The following is an 18,853-nucleotide window of genomic DNA, read 5'->3' as shown; positions in this document are numbered from 1 at the left end:
CTTAAACCCCACCTCTTTGATCACCTCCCTCCTCAAACCCCACCTCTTTGATCACCTCCCTCCTCAAACCCCACCTCTTTGATCACCTCCCTCCTCAAACCCCACCTCTTTGATCACCTCCCTCCTTAAACCCCACCTCTTTGGTCACCTCCCTCCTTAAACCCCACCTCTTTGATCACCTCCCTCCTTAAACCCCACCTCTTTGATCACCTCCCTCCTTAAGCCCCACCTCTTTGATCACCTCCCTCCTTAAACCCCACCTCTTTGATCTAGCTTTTGGTCGCCTCTCCTAATATATCCTTCTTTGGCTCAATGTCCATTTCTTTTATTGTTATGCCTCTGTGAAATGCTTTGAGAGGACTGTCTTTCTTTATTTATTAGTATAGGATAACTATTACTATAACCGCTACCTGTGGTCTTTAAACAGCTTTATCACTGAAATATTCGTGAAATTGTAAATGTAAAAGGGATGAGTTACAAGGCAAGATTAAAGAAACTCAATCTATACAAACTAGAGAGAAGATTAAGGGGGAACCTCACGATAGATATCAACTATTAAACGGTATAGATAGGATAAACCCAGAATAATACTTCAAAGTACGTCAGGCTGGTATGGCCAGTGAGCATAAACTTAAATTAGTGAAAGGCAAATTTACAGCAGATATCAGAACTTCTTCACTCTTTGAGGTAGATTTTGACTTTGTGCAATCGGGTAAAATGGCTGATAGAGAATCGACAGCCTCTTTCACATCTCTCCCCGTTTTTGTTTCCATTGAAATCAATGGAAAAAGGGGGAGCATAGAGTACAGTGGAACTATTCACAGGGGCACTCGGGAAAGCTCCCAATCCACCTATGGCCAATCCGCCCCCAACACTCAACATTCCAATGGATTACATAGGATTACATAGGATATACGGCACAGAAACAGGCCATTCGGCCCAACCAGTCCATGACAGTGTTTATGCTCCACTCGCGCCTCCTCCCATCTTTCCTCATCTAAATCTATCAGTATAACCCTCTATTCCCTTCTCCCTCATATGCTTGTCCAGCCTCCCCTTAAATGCATCTATACTATTCGCTACAACCACTCCCTGTGGTAGCGAGTTCCACATTCGCACCACTCTCTGGGTAAAGAAGTTTCTTCTGAATTCCCTATTGAAAATCTTGGTGACTATCTTATATTGATGGCCTCTAGTTATGCTCTTCCCCACAAGTGGAAACATTCTCTCTGTATCCACTCTATCAAAACCTCTATTAGGTCACCCCTCAGCCTTCTTTTTTCAAGAGAAAAGGGACCCAGCCTGTTCATCCTTTCCTGATATGTATACCCTCGCATTTCTGGTATCATCCTTGTAAATCTTCTCTGCACCCTCTCCAGTGCCTCTATATCCTTTTTATAATACAGCGACCAGAACTGCATGCATTTCTTTAAGTGTGGTCTAACTAAGGTTTGATACAGGTTTAGCATAACTTCCCTACATTTCAATTCTATCCCTCTGGAAATAAACCCTAGTCCTTGGTTTGCTTTTTTTATGGTCTTGCTAACCCGTGTCGCAACTTTTAGTGATTTGTGTATTTGTACTCCGAGATCCCTTTGTTCCTCTACCCCACTTAGACTCGCACCCTCCAACTGATAAGTGACCTCCCTATTCTTCCTACCAAAATGTAATACCTCACATTTATCTGTGTTGAACTTCATTTGCCAATTATTTGCCCATTCTGCAAGTTTATTAATGTCCTCCTGTAATTTGTTGCAGTCCTCCTCAGTATTGACTATCCCCCCCAATTTGGTGTCATCCACAAATTTAGAAATTGTGTTTTCGATTCCTAAGTCTAAATCGTTAATGTAAATTGTGAAAAGCAGTGGTCTCAGCACTGATCCTTGTGGAACACCACTACCCACCTTCTGCCACTGTGAATAGCTACCCTTTACTCCTACTCTCTGCTTTCTGTCCTGAAGCCAGCTAGCAATCCATTCTGCTACTTGTCCCCTGACTCCGTATTCTCTGACCTTGTTCATCAGTCTATTATGGGGTACCTTATCGAAGGCCTTTTGAAAATCTAGATAAATTACATCTACTGCATTATCATTGTCTACTCTCTGTTACCTCTTCAAAAAATTCAATAAGGTTTGTCAAGCAAGATTTTCCCTTTTGAAATCCATGCTGACTACTCATTATTATACTTTTTGTTTCTAGATGTTCTTCTATTTTCCCCTTTAGTAGGGATTCCATTATTTTTCCTACCACCGATGTTAAGCTGACTGGTCTATAATTCCCTGGACATGTTCTATCCCCCTTCTCAAATATCGGTATTATGTTAGCTATCTGCCAGTCCTCTGACACTATACCTTTTTCTAACGAGATATTAAATATGTGTAGTATTGCCTCTGCTGTCTCTTCCCTAGATTCTTTTAAAATGTGGGGATGCAATCCATCTGGACCAGGGGTTTTATCCTCTTTGAGTTTGATTAGTTTATTTAATATTTCCTCTTTTTATTTTAAATGCACTTATCTCATTACTAATCTCATCACCAAATGCCATGTCCACCTGTTCTATCTCCCTGGTAAATACAGAAGTGAAATAATGATTTAATATTTCTGCCATCTCCCTATCGTTTCCTGTGGTACTGTCCTGTCTATCCCTTAATGGTCCTATTCCCATCCCAACCTTCCTTTTTTATTGATGTGCCTGTAAAATATTTTACTATTTTGTTTTATGTTCCTTGATAATTTAATTTCATAGTTCCTCTTTGCCTTCCTAATTGGTTTTTTGACTTCTCTCCTAATCCCTTCATATTCTCTCTTATCATGCACTCCCCTGCTGTCTATGTACTTAATGTATGTCTCTTTCCTCACCCTCAATTGTTCCCTTGTGTCTTTATTCATCCATGGAGTCTCATTAGTGTTTAGAATCAACAAAAACTTGCATTTATATAGTGCTTTATGGAGTAAAAGATCCCAAGGCGCTTCACAGGCAAGTAATCAGCCAAGGAGGGGAACATTGGGACAGAGCTTGGTCAAAGAGGTAGGTTGTAAGGAGCGTCTCAAAGGAGGAGAGCCCTGGTGGAGATGCAGAGAGGTTTAGGGAGGGATTCAGAGCTTGGGGCCTAGACCGCCACCAATGGTGGGACGAAGGGTGTGGTAGCAGGAAATGGAAATAATCAAACTGTCAGCGGTCTCTCTAACCCTCTAATTTTAAGATTCTGAACGGGGAAAGTTTCTCCTTTAATGCTTCAAAGAACCTAAATAGTTTCAATTTTTAATCATCTGTTAAATATATATCCATCCTGGCATTAAAAATTAAGAAAAAGATTTCTACTTCCTTATTTGATTGCTGCGCGGGGATTCTATTTTTAAATCCACTTAAAAACAAGTGATTTTATTTCATTCCCTTCCAGGCTGGGACAAGGATTGATGCCAATGTGATTTCAGAGAGGGCTGGAATCCACTCCCCATGAAGCCCCTACCTGCTTCTCTCAGTCCCGGGTGCTGTTTGATTTTCAGAAGAAGGGAGACGCATCTGGAATCAGAGTCAGTCACCCAGACTCGACGCCCGCTCCTTCAAGAGCTTGTGACATCCTGACGCTCCTCCCAGTGAAACTGACAAAAGGCACTCAGTTTCTGCTACAGTTTTTTTAAAAAACTGCATTGACTTCACAGGACAGCACTTCCCTCTTAAACCCTGCCAGGAGATGCGAGGTGGTGGGGAATCTACAAATGGAAGGAAGGACAAGGACTGGGCTGGATGGCCTCTGTGATGAGTCTCGGGGTTGGGTGCTTTGTGTGTGTGTGATTGACGGTCCATTTGCAGATCGCATCTGATCGGCGGCCTCCATGGGAAGGTAGAGTCTGCATTCAGGCGCTCCTTTAATAATAATTTATCTCCATCCACATATTGGACGAAGGGGAGGGGAAGGGAGAACAGGAGAGGGGGGGGGAAGGAAAGAAAGAAAGAGGTGGAAGATCGGATTGGGGTGGAATGTGGAGAGACTGTCACTGACCCCAGGATATTGACCTGGATTTCTGTGGATTTGTTGAAAGATATTTGACTGAATGTTATGATGTGACTGCATTTGCAGCATAGCTTTGTGAACTAAAACCGGGGCTTGTTTCTAGTCTTGTTCTTAATATAGTAAAATATAAATATTATTACAACCAGAAGAAAAGGAGGACTTGAGAAATCATGGCCAGGTTCCGCAGGAAAACCTGCGTCGCCTTATCGCTCTTCACGCTCTTCATTTTCGGTACTATGATGGGGTTGAAGACACTGAAACCGGCCGAGGGCTTCGGAGAGCTTGACCCTGGCCTTCAGCGGATGCCCTTTGCGGAGAGGGTGGACACCAGGCGGCCCACCTCGGTCAAAGCCATCTTGATGCTGCCTCCCACCGTCACCCGAGCCCACCCGGACGCTTACCCCGCCGCCAATCGCGACCTGCACATCTTTTACTACGGCTGGTACGGCAACCCCCGGTCCGATGGGAGGTTCGTGCACTGGGACCACCTCCTGGTGCCTCACTGGGACCCCAAAGTGGCCGCCAGTTACCCGAAAGGCAGGCACAACCCCCCCGAGGACATCGGCTCCAGCTTTTACCCTGAGCTGGGACCCTACAGCTCCCGGGATCCCCGGGTCATCGAGGAACACATGAGGCAACTTCGAACCGCAGCCGTAGGTAAGGAGTCTAAAAGCATTAAAGTGAGCATTTCTTAAATCAGAGCCAATATTTTAACAATGGCATTGTACACTGGCGTGTAAGACTGAATTCTTAAAGAAAAAGTACGAAGATATCCGTGTAATTTTAAAGATGCATAATGATATACATTTCTGGTGTGTATATTATATTATTTATAATATCAATGTATAGTATGTGGGGTATATATACGGAGTGGATGTCATTACACACAGTTATGGATACAGATAGACATCACTCAGGTTTAACCCTCTGTCACCATATTCTCCCCTGTTGTACCTTGAAGATACACGATGAAGGATTTTGTTGTAGTGTTTAATCAATAATTTTATTGTGGCGATTCGGATCTCTCAACAAAGAGATCAGCGTTGCTACTCATGATGAAGGATGAAAGTCCACCACCATGTTTTTCAAGGGGTGAAAAATGTAAACAGTTCAATATTCATTTTGGAAATGTCATGGTAGATCAGTTTGGACGAGAATTTCCGGAAGCTGCCTCAATAATAGCAAATGTGGCATCAAGGTTGCAACTGTGCAAATGGTTGGAGCCAGACTGGAGAAGTTGGGTCAGTCTGCAAGATAAAAGTTGTAAGCAGAAGCTGTGCTGCTGAATATGAAATTGCTTAAAATCCAGAATAAGATCCAGATCTCCCTTTAATCATTCAATGCTGGGTTCCTGAGAACCATACAACAATACAAGAGTAGCAGGGTGTCAGAATGAAAGGGAAAGTGGAGTGAAGAATCACAGTAAAGTAACTGAAGTAAGCGAGCCTGGTGCAGCGACACACAGGAGAGGTTAAAATGGATAGCTTGCAACCTCCATCAAGCCCTTAGGTGACTGTAAATCCTGCAGAACATTGATTGAACAACAGTTGGAAGTGGATCTCACAGCCAACCAAGGGCATGATAAAAGTAAGATGAAAGCATCCATTTCCCTACAAATTAGAGGACTGCTAAATATTTATAATAATAATTTCAACTTTGAGAAAAGAGAGAATCTGGTCCTGGATGTAACAATGAATTGCTACAATGCTAAACAAAATGTGAGCGAAAAAAAGAGAGAGTAATTTTTTGTGTGTGCAGGAAATGGGACAATTCCTTGATCTGACTAATTTGATTGAATTTTTTGAGGGGGTGACTAGGTGTGTGGATGAGGGTAACGCAGTGGATGTGGTATACATGGATTTCAGTAAGGCCTTCGATAAAGTCCCGCACAGGAGACTGGTCAAGAAGGTAAGAGCCCATGGAATCCAGGGTGCCTTGGCACATTGGATACAAAACTGGCTTAGTGGCAGAAGGCAGAGGGTGATGGTCGAAGGTTGTTTTTGTGACTGGAAACCTGTGGCCAGTGGGGTACCACAGGGATCGGTGCTGGGTCCCTTGCTGTTTGTGGTCTACATTAATGACTTGGATATGAATGTAAAGGGTATGATCAGTAAATTCGCGGATGATACTAAAATTGGTAGGGTGGTAAATAGCGAGGAGGGTAGCCTCAGTCTGCAGAACGATATAGATGGGTTGGTCAGATGGGCGGAACAGTGGCAAATGGAATTTAACCCGGAAAAGTGCGAGGTGATGCACTTTGGGGGGTCTAACAAGGCAAGGGAATACACAATGAAGGGAAAGACCCTAGGCAAGACGGAGGGTCAGAGGGATCTGGGTGTGCAGGTACACAGATCCCTGAAGGCGGCGGAACAGGTGGATAAGGTGGTAAAAAAGGCATATGGGATACTTGCCTTCATTAGCCGAGGCATAGAATATAAGAGCAAGGAGGTTATGATGGAGCTGTATAAAACACTGGTTAGGCCACAGCTGGAATACTGTGTGCAGTTCTGGTCGCCACACTACAGGAAAGATGTGATCGCGTTAGAGAGGGTGCAGAGGAGGTTCACCAGGATGTTACCAGGGCTGGAGCGCTTCAGCTATGAAGAGAGACTGGGCAGATTGGGTTTGTTTTCCTTGGAGCAGAGGAGGCTGAGGGGGGACATGATTGAGGTGTACAAAATTGTGAGGGGCATAGATAGGATGGATGCTGAGGAGCTTTTCCCCTTAGTAGAGGGGTCAATAACTAGGGGGCATAGATTCAAGGTAAAGGGCGGGAGGTTTAGAGGGGATTTGAGAAAGAACTTTTTCACCCAGAGGGTGGTTGGAGTCTGGAACTCACTGCCTGAAAGGGTTGTGGAGGCAGAAACCCTCACAACATTTAAGAAGCATTTGGATGAGCATTTGAAATGCCATAGCATACAAGGCTACGGGCCAAATGCTGGAATATGGGATTAGATTAGACAGGGCTTGATGGCCGGCATGGACACGATGGGCCGAAGGGCCTCTATCCGTGCTGTATTACTCTATGACTCTATGACTCTATGAGTACGTGCCTGGATGGCAGACTTACAGCCAAACCCGTGAACTGAGAGAATCACTATTTCTGGACTTCCAGATAATTGTCTGAGAGAAAAGCTGCCAATGAAACAAGATCTTAGCTTAGCAATAAAAAAATGTGGCCCCAGGAGTTGTGAACTGAGAAATAAATAAACCTTAAGGGCTATAATTTGGAAAATGATCAATAAACAGTAAAACATAAATGCTACCCATCAAATCAAAAGGAGAGTGAGATAAGAGAAAATAGTGTGGATGGTATGGAATGGAGTAGAGATCCAAAGGTTGGAACAAGTGAGCGGCTAACTACTAAAGCATATATTTTCACTAGTTAGTTGCAAAGCAACAACTGTAGTTACCAACCGAGTGGGCTAGTTGGATTGCCAAGCTAGCCATTAATAAGGTGTGAAAGTACTAGTGGCTGGGTGTGATTTTTCATTGATTGGTTGTCTTGAAAGTGGTGCCTGTGTTTGGTTGTGTGTCTGTGCTGAACATGTTGTTTTAAGGGGATTGAATCATAGAATCATACAGCACAGAAGGAGGCCGTTCAGCCATCGTGCCTGCTCTGGCTCTTTCAAAGAGGTATCCAATTAGCCCCATTCCTTTGCTCTTTCCCTATAGCCCTGAATATGCTTCCTTTTCAAGTATATATCCAATTCTTTCTTGAACGTTCAATTGAAATACATTGTAAAAGGAAGAGGTGATCATGTTGCAAGAGACAATCAGAGTGAGAAGGCAGCTGGGTTAAGTATTGAGAGTTTGGTCTGAATTGGAATTCAGCGCTGGCTTGAAACTACTTTGAGTCCATTTATTATGGCAGTATAGTGGAAACCAATGGTGTATGGAACTTACACGACAAGGGAGTTTCTAGAGACTTTGAGGGTCCAGGGCAGTCACAGATGTAACAGATGTTTCCAGGTGGACTCACTCGAGCTCAGTTACTGAGCTCAAGAAACAATTGGAGCCATTTTGGACTATATTGTAGGAGGATGGGTCCCTCCAGCAGACATTGCAGGAGATGGTCACCCTGCAGCTTTGGAGGAATAGCGAGACAGAGAAAGAGAAGTGGGTGATCGTCCCCCCAGGGAAGAAGGAGGGATCAGGTGGAGGCAGTTCAGGAAAGCCCTGGAGTCTGAAGTTGCTGCTAGGTATCCAGCATTGTACATCTACGATGCAGATGAGGGTGACAACTTGGAATAGAATCCACGAGCAATGCCCAAAATTAAAATAATCACAGAAAGAATTAAATGGGTAGATTAGAAAAAAAATCTTTACGCAGAATGTAGTTAGAATTTGGAATTCTCTGCTGCAAATTATTGCTGAAGCAAGAACCACAACTCAAATTCTGTTAAAAGGCAATTAGAAAGTCACTAAAGAAAGAGGAATATGAAAGGGAATGGGAAGTGAGCAGGAGAGCGGGATTGGACCAGGTGACTCATGGAGAACAATACTCTGTGCTGTAACGTTCTATAATTCTATGTTGCCAATCGCAGAGCAAGAAAAATCAGGTGCGATCCGTGGGGGGAAAAGGTAATTGGAGAAATTTGACTGAAATGTAGCAGTTGCAAGGAAAGCAAATGAGAGGAAGGATGCTGCCATCAGCAATAACTAAAAGAATTATACCATTTAAATTAAATATAGGAGCACCGGTGAAAGCATTACCTGAGCAGGATTACAACAGATTACAGAGTAGATCAATAATACTCAAGAATAGATATACTCATGAAAGGCAGATGAGTTGCAAGCATTACACATGTAAAAAAAGAAAGACTTGTGACGTAATAAAACTCACTACGCACTTGGTTCGAGTATAAAGCAAGGCTTTAATCAACTTGTTTCAGAACATGGAGGTCTAGTTGTACTTCACTAGTTCCTGTTTTACAAAATGGCCCCTGGGCAAGCTGGGCCCACGCCCGAGTATTTATACTCCTTGGACAGCGCCACCAGTTGGCCATCCAGTGTTATTTCATGAGTCGTTTCTTCATGATGATGAGATTTATAACAACTTGCATTTCTATAGCGCCTTTCATGACCTCAGGACATCCCAAAGCGCTTCACAGCCAGTTAAGTACTTTTTGACGTGTAGTCACTGTTGTAATGTAGGAAACATGACAGCCAATTTGCACAGAGCAAGGTCTCACAACCAGCCATGTGACAATGATCAGATAATTTGTTTTAGCGATGTTGGTTGAGGGAAAAATATTGGCCAGGACACCAGGGAGAACTCCCCTGCTCTTCTTCAAAATAGTGCCATGAAATCATTTACATCCACCTGTGAGGGTAGACGGGGCCTTGGTTTAATATCTCATCTGAAAGACGGCACCTCCGAAAGTGCAGTACTCCTTCAGTACTGCACTGGAGTGTCATCCTGGATTGGGCTCAAGTCTCTGGAGTGGGACTATGAACCCACAGAGGTAAGACTGCCGCCTACTCAGCCACAGCTGACACAGCAGTGCAGTACTCGGGAACAGATATATATATTTTTTAATTCATTGATGGGATGTGGGCGTTGCTGGCAAGGCCAGCATTTATTGCCCATCCCTAATTGCCCTTGAGAAGGTGGTGGTGAGCCGCCCTCTTGAACCACTGCAGTCCGTGTGGTGAAGGTACTCCCACAGTGCTGTTAGGTAGGGAGTTCCAGGAGTTCGACCCAACGACGATGAAGGATCGGCGGTATACTTCTAAGTCAGGATGGTATGTGACTTGGAGGGGAACTTTGAGATGGTGGTGTTCCCATGCACCTGCTGCCGTGTCCTTCTAGGTGGAAGAGGTCGTGGATTTGGGAGGTGCTGCCGAAGAAGCCTTGGCGAGTTGCTGCAGTGCATCTTGTAGATGGTACACACTGCAGCCACGGTACGCCGGTGGTGGAGGGAGTGAATGTTTAAAGTGGTGGATGGGGTGCCACTCAAATGGGCTGCTTTGTCCTGGATGGTGTCGGGCTTCTTGAATGTTGTTGGAGCTGCACTCATCCAGGCAAGTGGAGAGTTTTCCATCACACTCTTTACTTGTGCCTTGTAGATCGTGGAAAGACTCTGGGGAGTCAGGAGGTGAGACACTCGCCGCAGAATGCCTAGCCTCTGACCTGCTCTTGTTGCCACAGTATTTATGTGGCTGGTCCAGTTAAGTTTCTGGTCAATGGTGACCCCCCAGTATGTTGATGGTGAGGGATTCGGTGATGGCAATGCCGGTGAATGTCAAGGGGAAGTGGTTAGACTCTTGCTTGTTGGAGATAGTTATTGCCTGGCACTTCTGTGGTGTAAATGTTACCTGCCACTTATCAGCCCAAGCCTGAACATCGTCCAGGTCTTGTTGCATGCGGGCATGGACTGCTTCATTATCTGAGGAGTTGTGAATGGCGCTGAACACTGTGCAGTCATCAGCGAACATCCCCATTTCTGACCTTATGTTGGAGGGAAGGTCATTGATGAAGCAGCTGAAGATGGTTGGGCCTAGGGCACTGCCCTGAGGAACTCCTGCAGCGATGCCTTGGGGCTGTGATGATTGACCTTCATTCATCTTCCTTTGTGCTAGATATGACTCCAGTCAGTGGAGAGTTTTCCCCCGATTCCCATTGACTTCAGTTTTACTAGGGCTCCTTGATGCCACACTCGGTCAAATGCTGCCTTGATGTCAAGGGCAGTCACTCTCACCTCACCTCTGGAATGCAGCTCCTTTGTCCATGTTTGGACCAAGGCTGTAATGAGGTTGGGAGCCGAGTGGTCTTGGCGGAACTCAAACTGGGCATCAGTGAGCAGGTTATTAGTGAGTAAGTGTCGCTTCATAGCACTGTTGATGACACCTTCCATCACACTGCTGATGATTGAGAGTAGACTGATGGGGCAGTAATTGGCCGGATTGAATTTGTCCTGCTTTTTGTGGAAAGGACATACCTGGGCAGTTTTCCACAATGTCAGATAGATGCCAGTGTTGTAGCTGTGCTGGAACAGCTTGGCTAGAGGCGCAGCTAGTTCTGGCGCACAAGTTTTCAGCACAATAGCCGGGATGATGTCAGGGCCCATAGCCTTTCCTGTATCCAGTGCGCTCAGTCATTTCTTGATATCACGTGGAGTGAATCGAATTGGCTGAAGAATGGCTTCTGTGATGGTGGGGGCCTCAGGAGTAGGCTGATATGGATCATCCACTCGGCACTTCTGGCTGAAGATGGTTGCACTCACGTGCTGGGCTCCACCATCATTCATGGGGCCTCCTCCTCCCGTTAGTTGTTTAATGGTCCACCACCATTCACGACTGGATGTGGCAGGACTGCAGAGCTTTGATCTGATCCGTTGATTGTGGGATTGTTTAGCCCTGTCTATAACATGCTGCTTCCGCTTTTTAGCATGCATGTAGTCCTGTGTTGCAGCTTCCCCAGGTTGGCACATCATTTTTAGGTACGCCTGGTGCTGCTCCTGGCATGCTCTTCTACACTCCTTATTGAACCAGGGTTGGTCCCCTGACTTGATGGTAATGGTAGAGTGAGGGATATGCCGGGCCATGAGGTTGCAGATTGTGGTGGAATACAATTCTGCTGCTGCTGATGGCCCACAGCGCCTCATGGATGCCCAGTTTTGAGCTGCTAGATCTGTTCTGAATCTATCCCATTGAGCACAGTGGCAGTGCCACACAACACGATGGAGGGTGTCCTCAGTGTGAAGATGGGACTTCGTTTCCACAAGGACTGTGCGGTGGTGACTGCTACCAATGCTGTCATGGACAGATGCATCTGCGACTGGTAGATTGGTGAGGACGAGGTCAAGTAGATTTTTCCCTCGTGTTGGTTCTCTCACCACCTGTCGCAGGCCCAGACTGGCAGCTATGTCCTTCAGGACTCGGCCAGCTCGGTCAGTAGTGGTACTACTGAGCCACTCTTGGTGATGGACATTGAAGTCCCCCACCCAGAGTACATTCTGTGCCCTTGCTACTCTCAGTGCTTCTTCCAAGTGGTGTTCAACATGGAGGAGTACTGATTCATCAGCTGAGGGAGGGCGGTAGGTGGTCATCAGCAGGAGGTTTCCTTGCCCATGCTTGACCTGAAGCCATGAGACTTCATGGGGTCCAGAGTCAATGTTGAGGACTCCCAGGGCCACTCCTTCCCGACTGTATACCACTGTGTCGTCATTAGTGAAAGGAAGATGGGTCGCTAGCATTGCATATGACAATGCTAAATGGAATTTGACTTAGTTAGTGGTGACAATTTTAGGTCTCAGTGCTTGTGAAATCTTGACCTAGTAGAGTGAGCACAATAAAGGCCCAACGTGACATGAAATACTGAGCACTTGTACAGGAATACCAGGATCAATTTCCAGGTCATAGAAGCAGTGAAAAAGGATAGGTAAACAAGTCACCCATGTGGAGAACACCATTTGCACTGCAAGGGGAAAAAACTAAAAGTGGAGCTTGATAGAATGGAGGACTTGAAGGTCACAAATGAAATAGATGAACCAATGGAATGACTGAGTTCATTATTAATTGCTGACAAAAAAATTAGTACATTTTGAATTTGGTTCAATCTCACAGACTAAAGCGGGGTTAATAAGAGGGGAAATCCCAAGCTTCCAATTTGAGATAAAAAATATCTCAGCAAGTCAGATGCATTCTAAACTTTCTGGCAACTGAAACTGAATGAAGCAATTTCCTTGTTTAGGCATTTACATTACATCTTATGAGAGGTACAGATTCATAAGAACATAAGAACATAAGAAATAGGAGCAGGAGTAGGCCATACGGCCCCTTGAGCCTGCTCTGCCATTCAATAAGATCATGGCCTCTTATGACTTCCTTTTGACATTACCTCTGCTCTGGAAGTTTGTAACTAAACCACTCTTAATATATACAAGCAGATTGATGATATCAAAACATCGATGGATGGCACAATGGTGCAGTGTTCATCCAAAGAGGAGCATGAAGTCCAGAAGGCACTTAAAGTTATTGGAAAAGTCAATCTAAAATTTAGTAGAGATAATTGTCTATCTGGAGTCGCTGAGCTGAGATTGTTGGTGACATCATTACTGGTGAAGGCGTTAAACCTAACAATATGAAAGTCTCATAACTGACCGCATACTACATCTACAGCAAGAAAGATGTGAGGCATTGTCAATTACCTGGGTAAATTCATGCCGAATATTTCAGGGAGAACAAAGTATCAGGTCTTGCAAAACTGTTAGAAAATACTCCTGAATGGAACCAGAATCAGAAACAACAACATCTTACATTTACATAGCTCCTTTAACGTAGTAAAACATCCCAAGGTGCTTCACAGGAGTGTAATCAGGTAAAAAAAAAATCACACTGAGCCAAAGGAGACATTAGGACAGGTGGTCACAGAGTTAGGTTTTAAGGAGAGTTTTAAAGGAGGAGAGAGAGGTGGAGAAGTGGAGGGGTTTAGGGAGGAAATTCCAGAACTTAGGCCCTAGGTGGCTGAAGGCACAGCCGCCAGTGGTGGGGTGAAGAAAGTGGGGGATGCACAAGAGGCCAGTATGGAGGGAGCACAGAATCACAACAGTGCAGATAGAGGCCATTTCGGCCCATCAAGCCTGCACCGACACATATCCCACCCGATCCCCGTAACCCCTGCACCGACACATATCCCACCCGATCCCCGTAACCCCATGTATTTAATCCCCCTAACACTAAGGGTCAATTTATCATAGCCAATCAACCTAACTCGCACATCTTTGGACTGTGGGAGGAAACCGGAGCACCCGGAGGAAACCCACGCAAACACGGGGAGAATGTGCAAACTCCACACAGACAGTCGCCCGAGGCCGGATTCGAACCCGGGTCCCTGGCGCTGTGAGGCAACAGTGCTAACCACTATGCCACCGGGCTAGTGAAGGTTACAGAGATAGGGTGGGGGCGAGGCCATGGAGGGATTTGAAAGCGAGGTTGAGAATTTTAAAATTGGGGGCCGGGAGCCAATTTAGGTCAGCAAGCACTGGGGCGACGGGTGAACGGGTTAGGATACGGAAAGCAGTGTTTTGGATGAGCAAGATGAAATATGGCAAACCATAAAAGGACTGCTCAGGCAAGAGCTGGTTCCAAAGTTTGACGATCCTGAAAGGCCAATAAAAATTCCCACCGATGCATCACCAATGGAATAAATCACTGCAAAAGTGCGATATATGACATTCATTCACCATTACACATTTAAAATATCCAGGGATCGAGGAGGAGCTGTTAAGTTTTACATCTGCTTGTGAAAGTTCATTCAATCTGTAATGGTTCCACCATTGAAATAGACATTTGAACGATTATTAGGCTACAAAAGTATAACCTGAGGGTATCAATTACATTGGACAAATTTGGACAAATTTTATATGCAGCACTGATCCAGCACCAAGAGCAGCAGACCAGAATGCAAAAGTCTATATAAATAAAACAGACTAGGGTATTCATGCTTACTTTGATATGACTATTATACGTCATGAAGTTAAAATATGAAGCTAATCAGAACTCAGACTATAAGGAACAAGACCTCTGGGATACAGAAATAAATAATAATGGAGGATGGATACAAATAAAACAAGACATGAAAAAATATTAGAAATGAAAAGAGGAATTAACAGTAATAGATGGGATAATGTACAATGGGAGTGAGATTGCAGTGGCGAAAAGAATCATGCAAAGAAATGCTGCAAAAGATTCATGAGGACATATAGGCAAAGAGAAATGTAAAACTGGGGTTTAGGAGGTCCTGTGTTCATCAAGGACAACTCAGGACAGTGGTCATTGTGCTTAAAATGAAGACTAAACCATTAAAGCTCACATCTATCGTACAAGAGTCTCAGTTTTGTTCACTTGGCAGCGGAAAGACTGCTCGCTTGTGACTAATTGCTATTCCATTTACCCAGAGGTGAGCAAACTGCACAATGCCACTTGCAAAATGGTGATAAATTGCATTAAACCAATTTTCTTCAGACATGTAATACCTAATGGACTACAGTTTGTAAAAGATTACTTCAGGCAGTATGCCAAAGAATGGGATTTCATTTCACACATCTTCAAGTCCAAATTTTCCACAGTCAAATGGACTCCTGGAGAAGTTAGTACAGACCATAACGAAGAAATAATGGGACAGTGAGAGTGATGGGTATGAGAGTCCCATAGCTTAATGTAGTGTCCTAGTACAGAGTGGATTAGCATTAGTACAAGTACTCACGGGGAGACTGATAGGAGCAGGGAGAATTACTGAAGACCACTAATTCAAAGATGGGAAGGCACAGAAAAGAACAAAAGTTTAAGCAAAAGTAATCTTCCAGCCCTGAAATCAGGTGATAGTGCCTTAAAAATAGAACCACAAATACATGGGGAGCGATTTTCTGCCGTCGGAGGAGGCGGGTTTGGAGGCGGGAAAGGCGGGAAAATCAGATTCAATGAGGTCGGGCTCGGAACCCGCCTCAACCCGCCTCCGCGGGATTTTGCCGGTGCCAGTTTTGGAGGTCGGGAAACGGTCCCGCCTCCAGTGGCCATAGCGAAACTTGTGATCATTAAATGCTCATTAAGGGCCTCTCTAAGCCTATTTTGAGAGGCCCTCATGATTTTTCGAGGATTTCGCCATGCTCCACGCATGGATTGAAAAGCGGAGGAACACTAGAGTGCCGCAGGATGAAAGAGTCATGGCAACTACCACAGAACTTGGCGCAAACATGCAAAATCTCCTTCTTGTGGTTACAACACCGTTGAGGGAGCCCTTTCGGTTGACAAAGAAAGCTGGGTTGTGATAGAGTGCCCTAAGGGCCACATGTGTGCAGTCTATGACGCCCTGCACCATTGGCATGCCTGCCATATCTGCAAAGCCAACCGAACGCGCGGTTATACTTGCTTGATCCCTTGAGAACTGGATGCAATTGTGCGCCTTTGCGAAAAGGGCATCAGTAACCTGCGTGATGCAACTGTGGGCGGCCGACATGGGAGATGCCGCTGATGTCTGCTGATGATCCCTGGAAGGAGCCTGAGGCAAAGAAGTTGAGTGCGGTGGTGACTTTGACAGCTACTGGTAAGGAGTGTCCACCCATTCCTCTGGGCACCAGGTCTTGCTGCAGCAGTGCGCAGATGTCACGGACAACCTCTCGCGAAAGTCTCAGCCTCCTTTGGCACTGCTGCTCACACATGTTGAGGTAGCTCATCCTCTGTCTGTAGACCCTCTGTTGGGGGTATCTCCTGCGGCGAGGTGCCTCGATGCGCTGGCGCCTTCTGCCCTGTGTACCATCAGGTGGGTGAGCAGGAGATTGGGGCTCCTGCTGCTGTTGCTGCTGAGCTGCCTAGTTCTGCTGCTGCCGTGGATGCTCCTCTTCCGAATATGAGCTCCATGGTGAAAGGAAATGAATGGTTCCCATGCTGCTTGCAGATGCCTCCGTTGGGGAAGCGCTCATTGCAAGTGGGGAGAGGGTCTTCCAAGGAGGTCCCACAGTTGATAGATACAAGCTGCAGCACCTCTGACTCTGCTAAAAGTGCTGAAAGATCTTTTAAAGCAAAGTTCTGCCACCTGCGACTAATCCCTGATGAAAGCTCCGTTGTAATGGTGGAGCTGCAGCTGTGAGGATGCAAGCCACTTGTCAACCCGCCAGGTTTAGCTGGCGTGGTTTAGGAGTGTCATGGAACATGCTGAAAATGTCGAAAAATAATGAGGGCCTTTCAAAATAGGATTAGAGAGGCCCTTAACGACCATTTAAGGCTTTTAACAGCCTCTCTGAGCTGCTGGAGGCGGGATCGTTTCCCACCCTGCAAAACTGGCACTGGCAAAATCGTGGGGAGGCAGGTTGCGAACCCGCACTCATTATTTGTGATTTTCCCACCTTTCCCGCCTCCAAACCTGCCTGCTCGGGGCTGAGAAAATCGCCCCCTAAGTGTCTAAATGGGGTAGAGGAGCAGAGGGATCTGGGTGTATAGATACACAAATCACTAAAAGTGGCGACACAGGTTAATAAGGCCATAAAAAAAACAAAGTACTGGGATTCATTTCTAGAGGGAGAGAATTGAAAAGCGGAGAAGTTATGTTAAACTTGTATCGAACTTTGGTTAGACTATGCTTGGAGTACCATTAACAGTTCTGACCTCCATATTCTATAAAGGATATAGAGGCACTAGAGAAGGTACAAAAAAGATTTACTAGGATGATACCAGAGCTGAGAAATTATACCTATCAGGAAAGATTGAACAGACTGGGGCTCTTTTCTCTAGAAAAGAAAAGACTGAGGGATGACCTGATAGAAGTCTTTAAGATTATGAAAGGGTTTGATGGAGTAGACGTAGAGAAGATGTTTCCACTTGTGGATGAGACTAGAACTAGGGGCCATAAATATAAGATAGTCACTAATAAATCCAACAGGGAATTCAGGAGAAACTTCTTTACCCAGAGGGCGGTTCGAAAGTGGAACTCACTACAACAAGGAGTAGTTGAAACAAATAGCATAGATGCATTTAAGGGGAAGCTAGATAAACACATGAGGGAGAAAGGAATAGAAGGAAATGTTGAGGGGGTTAGATGACGTAGGGTGGGAGGAGGCTCGTGTGGAGCATAAACACCGGCATTGACCAGTTGGGGCGAATGGCCTGTTTCTGTGCTGTAAATACTATGCAACTACGTAAATGAAAGTGTGTAATACTGTGGTGTGACTCATGTAACATGGTAACACTTGGGTTTGTCTATTATACCGCAGGGACCTGTCCCTACCCTACCAGTTAGGTCACTGCTAGGTCCTGCTCCCATCACTGCAAATAGAGTAATCGTAAAGAAAGCCTGTGTATTTTGAAAGTCTGACAAGATTGCCACAGGGAAAAGATCACTAGTGATTGGAGAGTTGGTCTCAAATTTAAAAAAATCACATTTACACAAAGGAAAATGGAACAAGCTGGTGTGCTGACAGTAACCTGCCAAGATCAGAGCCGCAGGCCGTAATTTTCTGTGGTCCGTGCGGGTGCGATCGGAGGCAGGTCGGGTGGGAAAGTTGAAATTTCTTGCAGCGGGTCGGGAACATGCCGTCATCCTGCCCCCACGCGCCTTTCCCTCGGGTGTGTCTATCAGCGCGGCAGTGACCCGACCGGCAGAGGTGGGCAACCCAACTTAAAGGATTATTAGCGTGTTCTGAGACCCTTAAGAGTCTTTTTAACCTTACCTTTGCAATTTCACTGGATGCCCACGGGACTCACGCTGCTCAGGGACCACATCTGTCAACCTGAGGCGGGAGTTGAGTGGTCATTGATCCAGCTGATTAGTTGACAGCATCAAATGTAGGATAAAAGCTCCCACCTGACAGCTGATCACTTTCCTCAGACAGAAGCTGTTGCTGACTACATTCCCAGCACAGATTAAGCTTTCTGCAGGCTGCAAATCTTTCCAGCAAAGTTTCCATCCAGTGTCGCCTCATTGGAAGAACCTTTTTCACCATTGACAGATTGCTTCTGTCATCTCTACTTCACCTGCCATGTATTCCATCAACATGGGTGCCGTTTACACTGTCTCAGCTTGGTCCTCAGAATCTGACCACAATGAGCCCCAACACTAGCAACGCCCGGCACACCAGCAGCACCAACAACAACACCACCAACCTTCTCCGCAATCACCTGATGTTGCACAGGACAGAGAGCATCAGCACCCGACCACATTGCTGCCCGGGATAGCCTCATCACGGCCAGATTTACTTCACTTTACGCTGTACACCCATATAGCTGCCACATGATGCCGTAGGTTGGCACCACCCCACACTAACACAGTAAAGCATCCCTACAATGCCCAAGCCATTCCTTTCACACTGACCACCATTGCTGGAGGTAACGTTATGTCT

General features: G+C 45.5%; 1 protein-coding gene across 1 annotated transcript in view; it reads left to right on the top strand.

Moving 5' to 3' along the window:
- The first annotated feature begins 3,222 nt into the window (after nucleotides 1-3,222).
- Nucleotides 3,223-18,853, top strand: part of LOC147103089 (glycoprotein endo-alpha-1,2-mannosidase-like protein) — a 48,312-nt gene continuing 32,681 nt past the window's right edge. Inside the window, exon 1 of the mRNA XM_085962410.1 lies at nucleotides 3,223-4,673. Coding sequence (XP_085818536.1) covers nucleotides 4,187-4,673 — 487 coding nt within the window. The 5' untranslated portion in view covers nucleotides 3,223-4,186. The remainder of the gene's footprint in view (nucleotides 4,674-18,853) is intronic.

This window comes from Somniosus microcephalus, chromosome 20 (assembly GCF_052327205.1).
Source record: "Somniosus microcephalus isolate GS21.2 chromosome 20, FLI_Smic_1.0, whole genome shotgun sequence".
NCBI lineage: Eukaryota > Metazoa > Chordata > Chondrichthyes > Squaliformes > Somniosidae > Somniosus > Somniosus microcephalus.
Note: the sequence above shows the minus strand (reverse complement) of the source record. Positions and strands in the feature narration are given on the sequence as shown.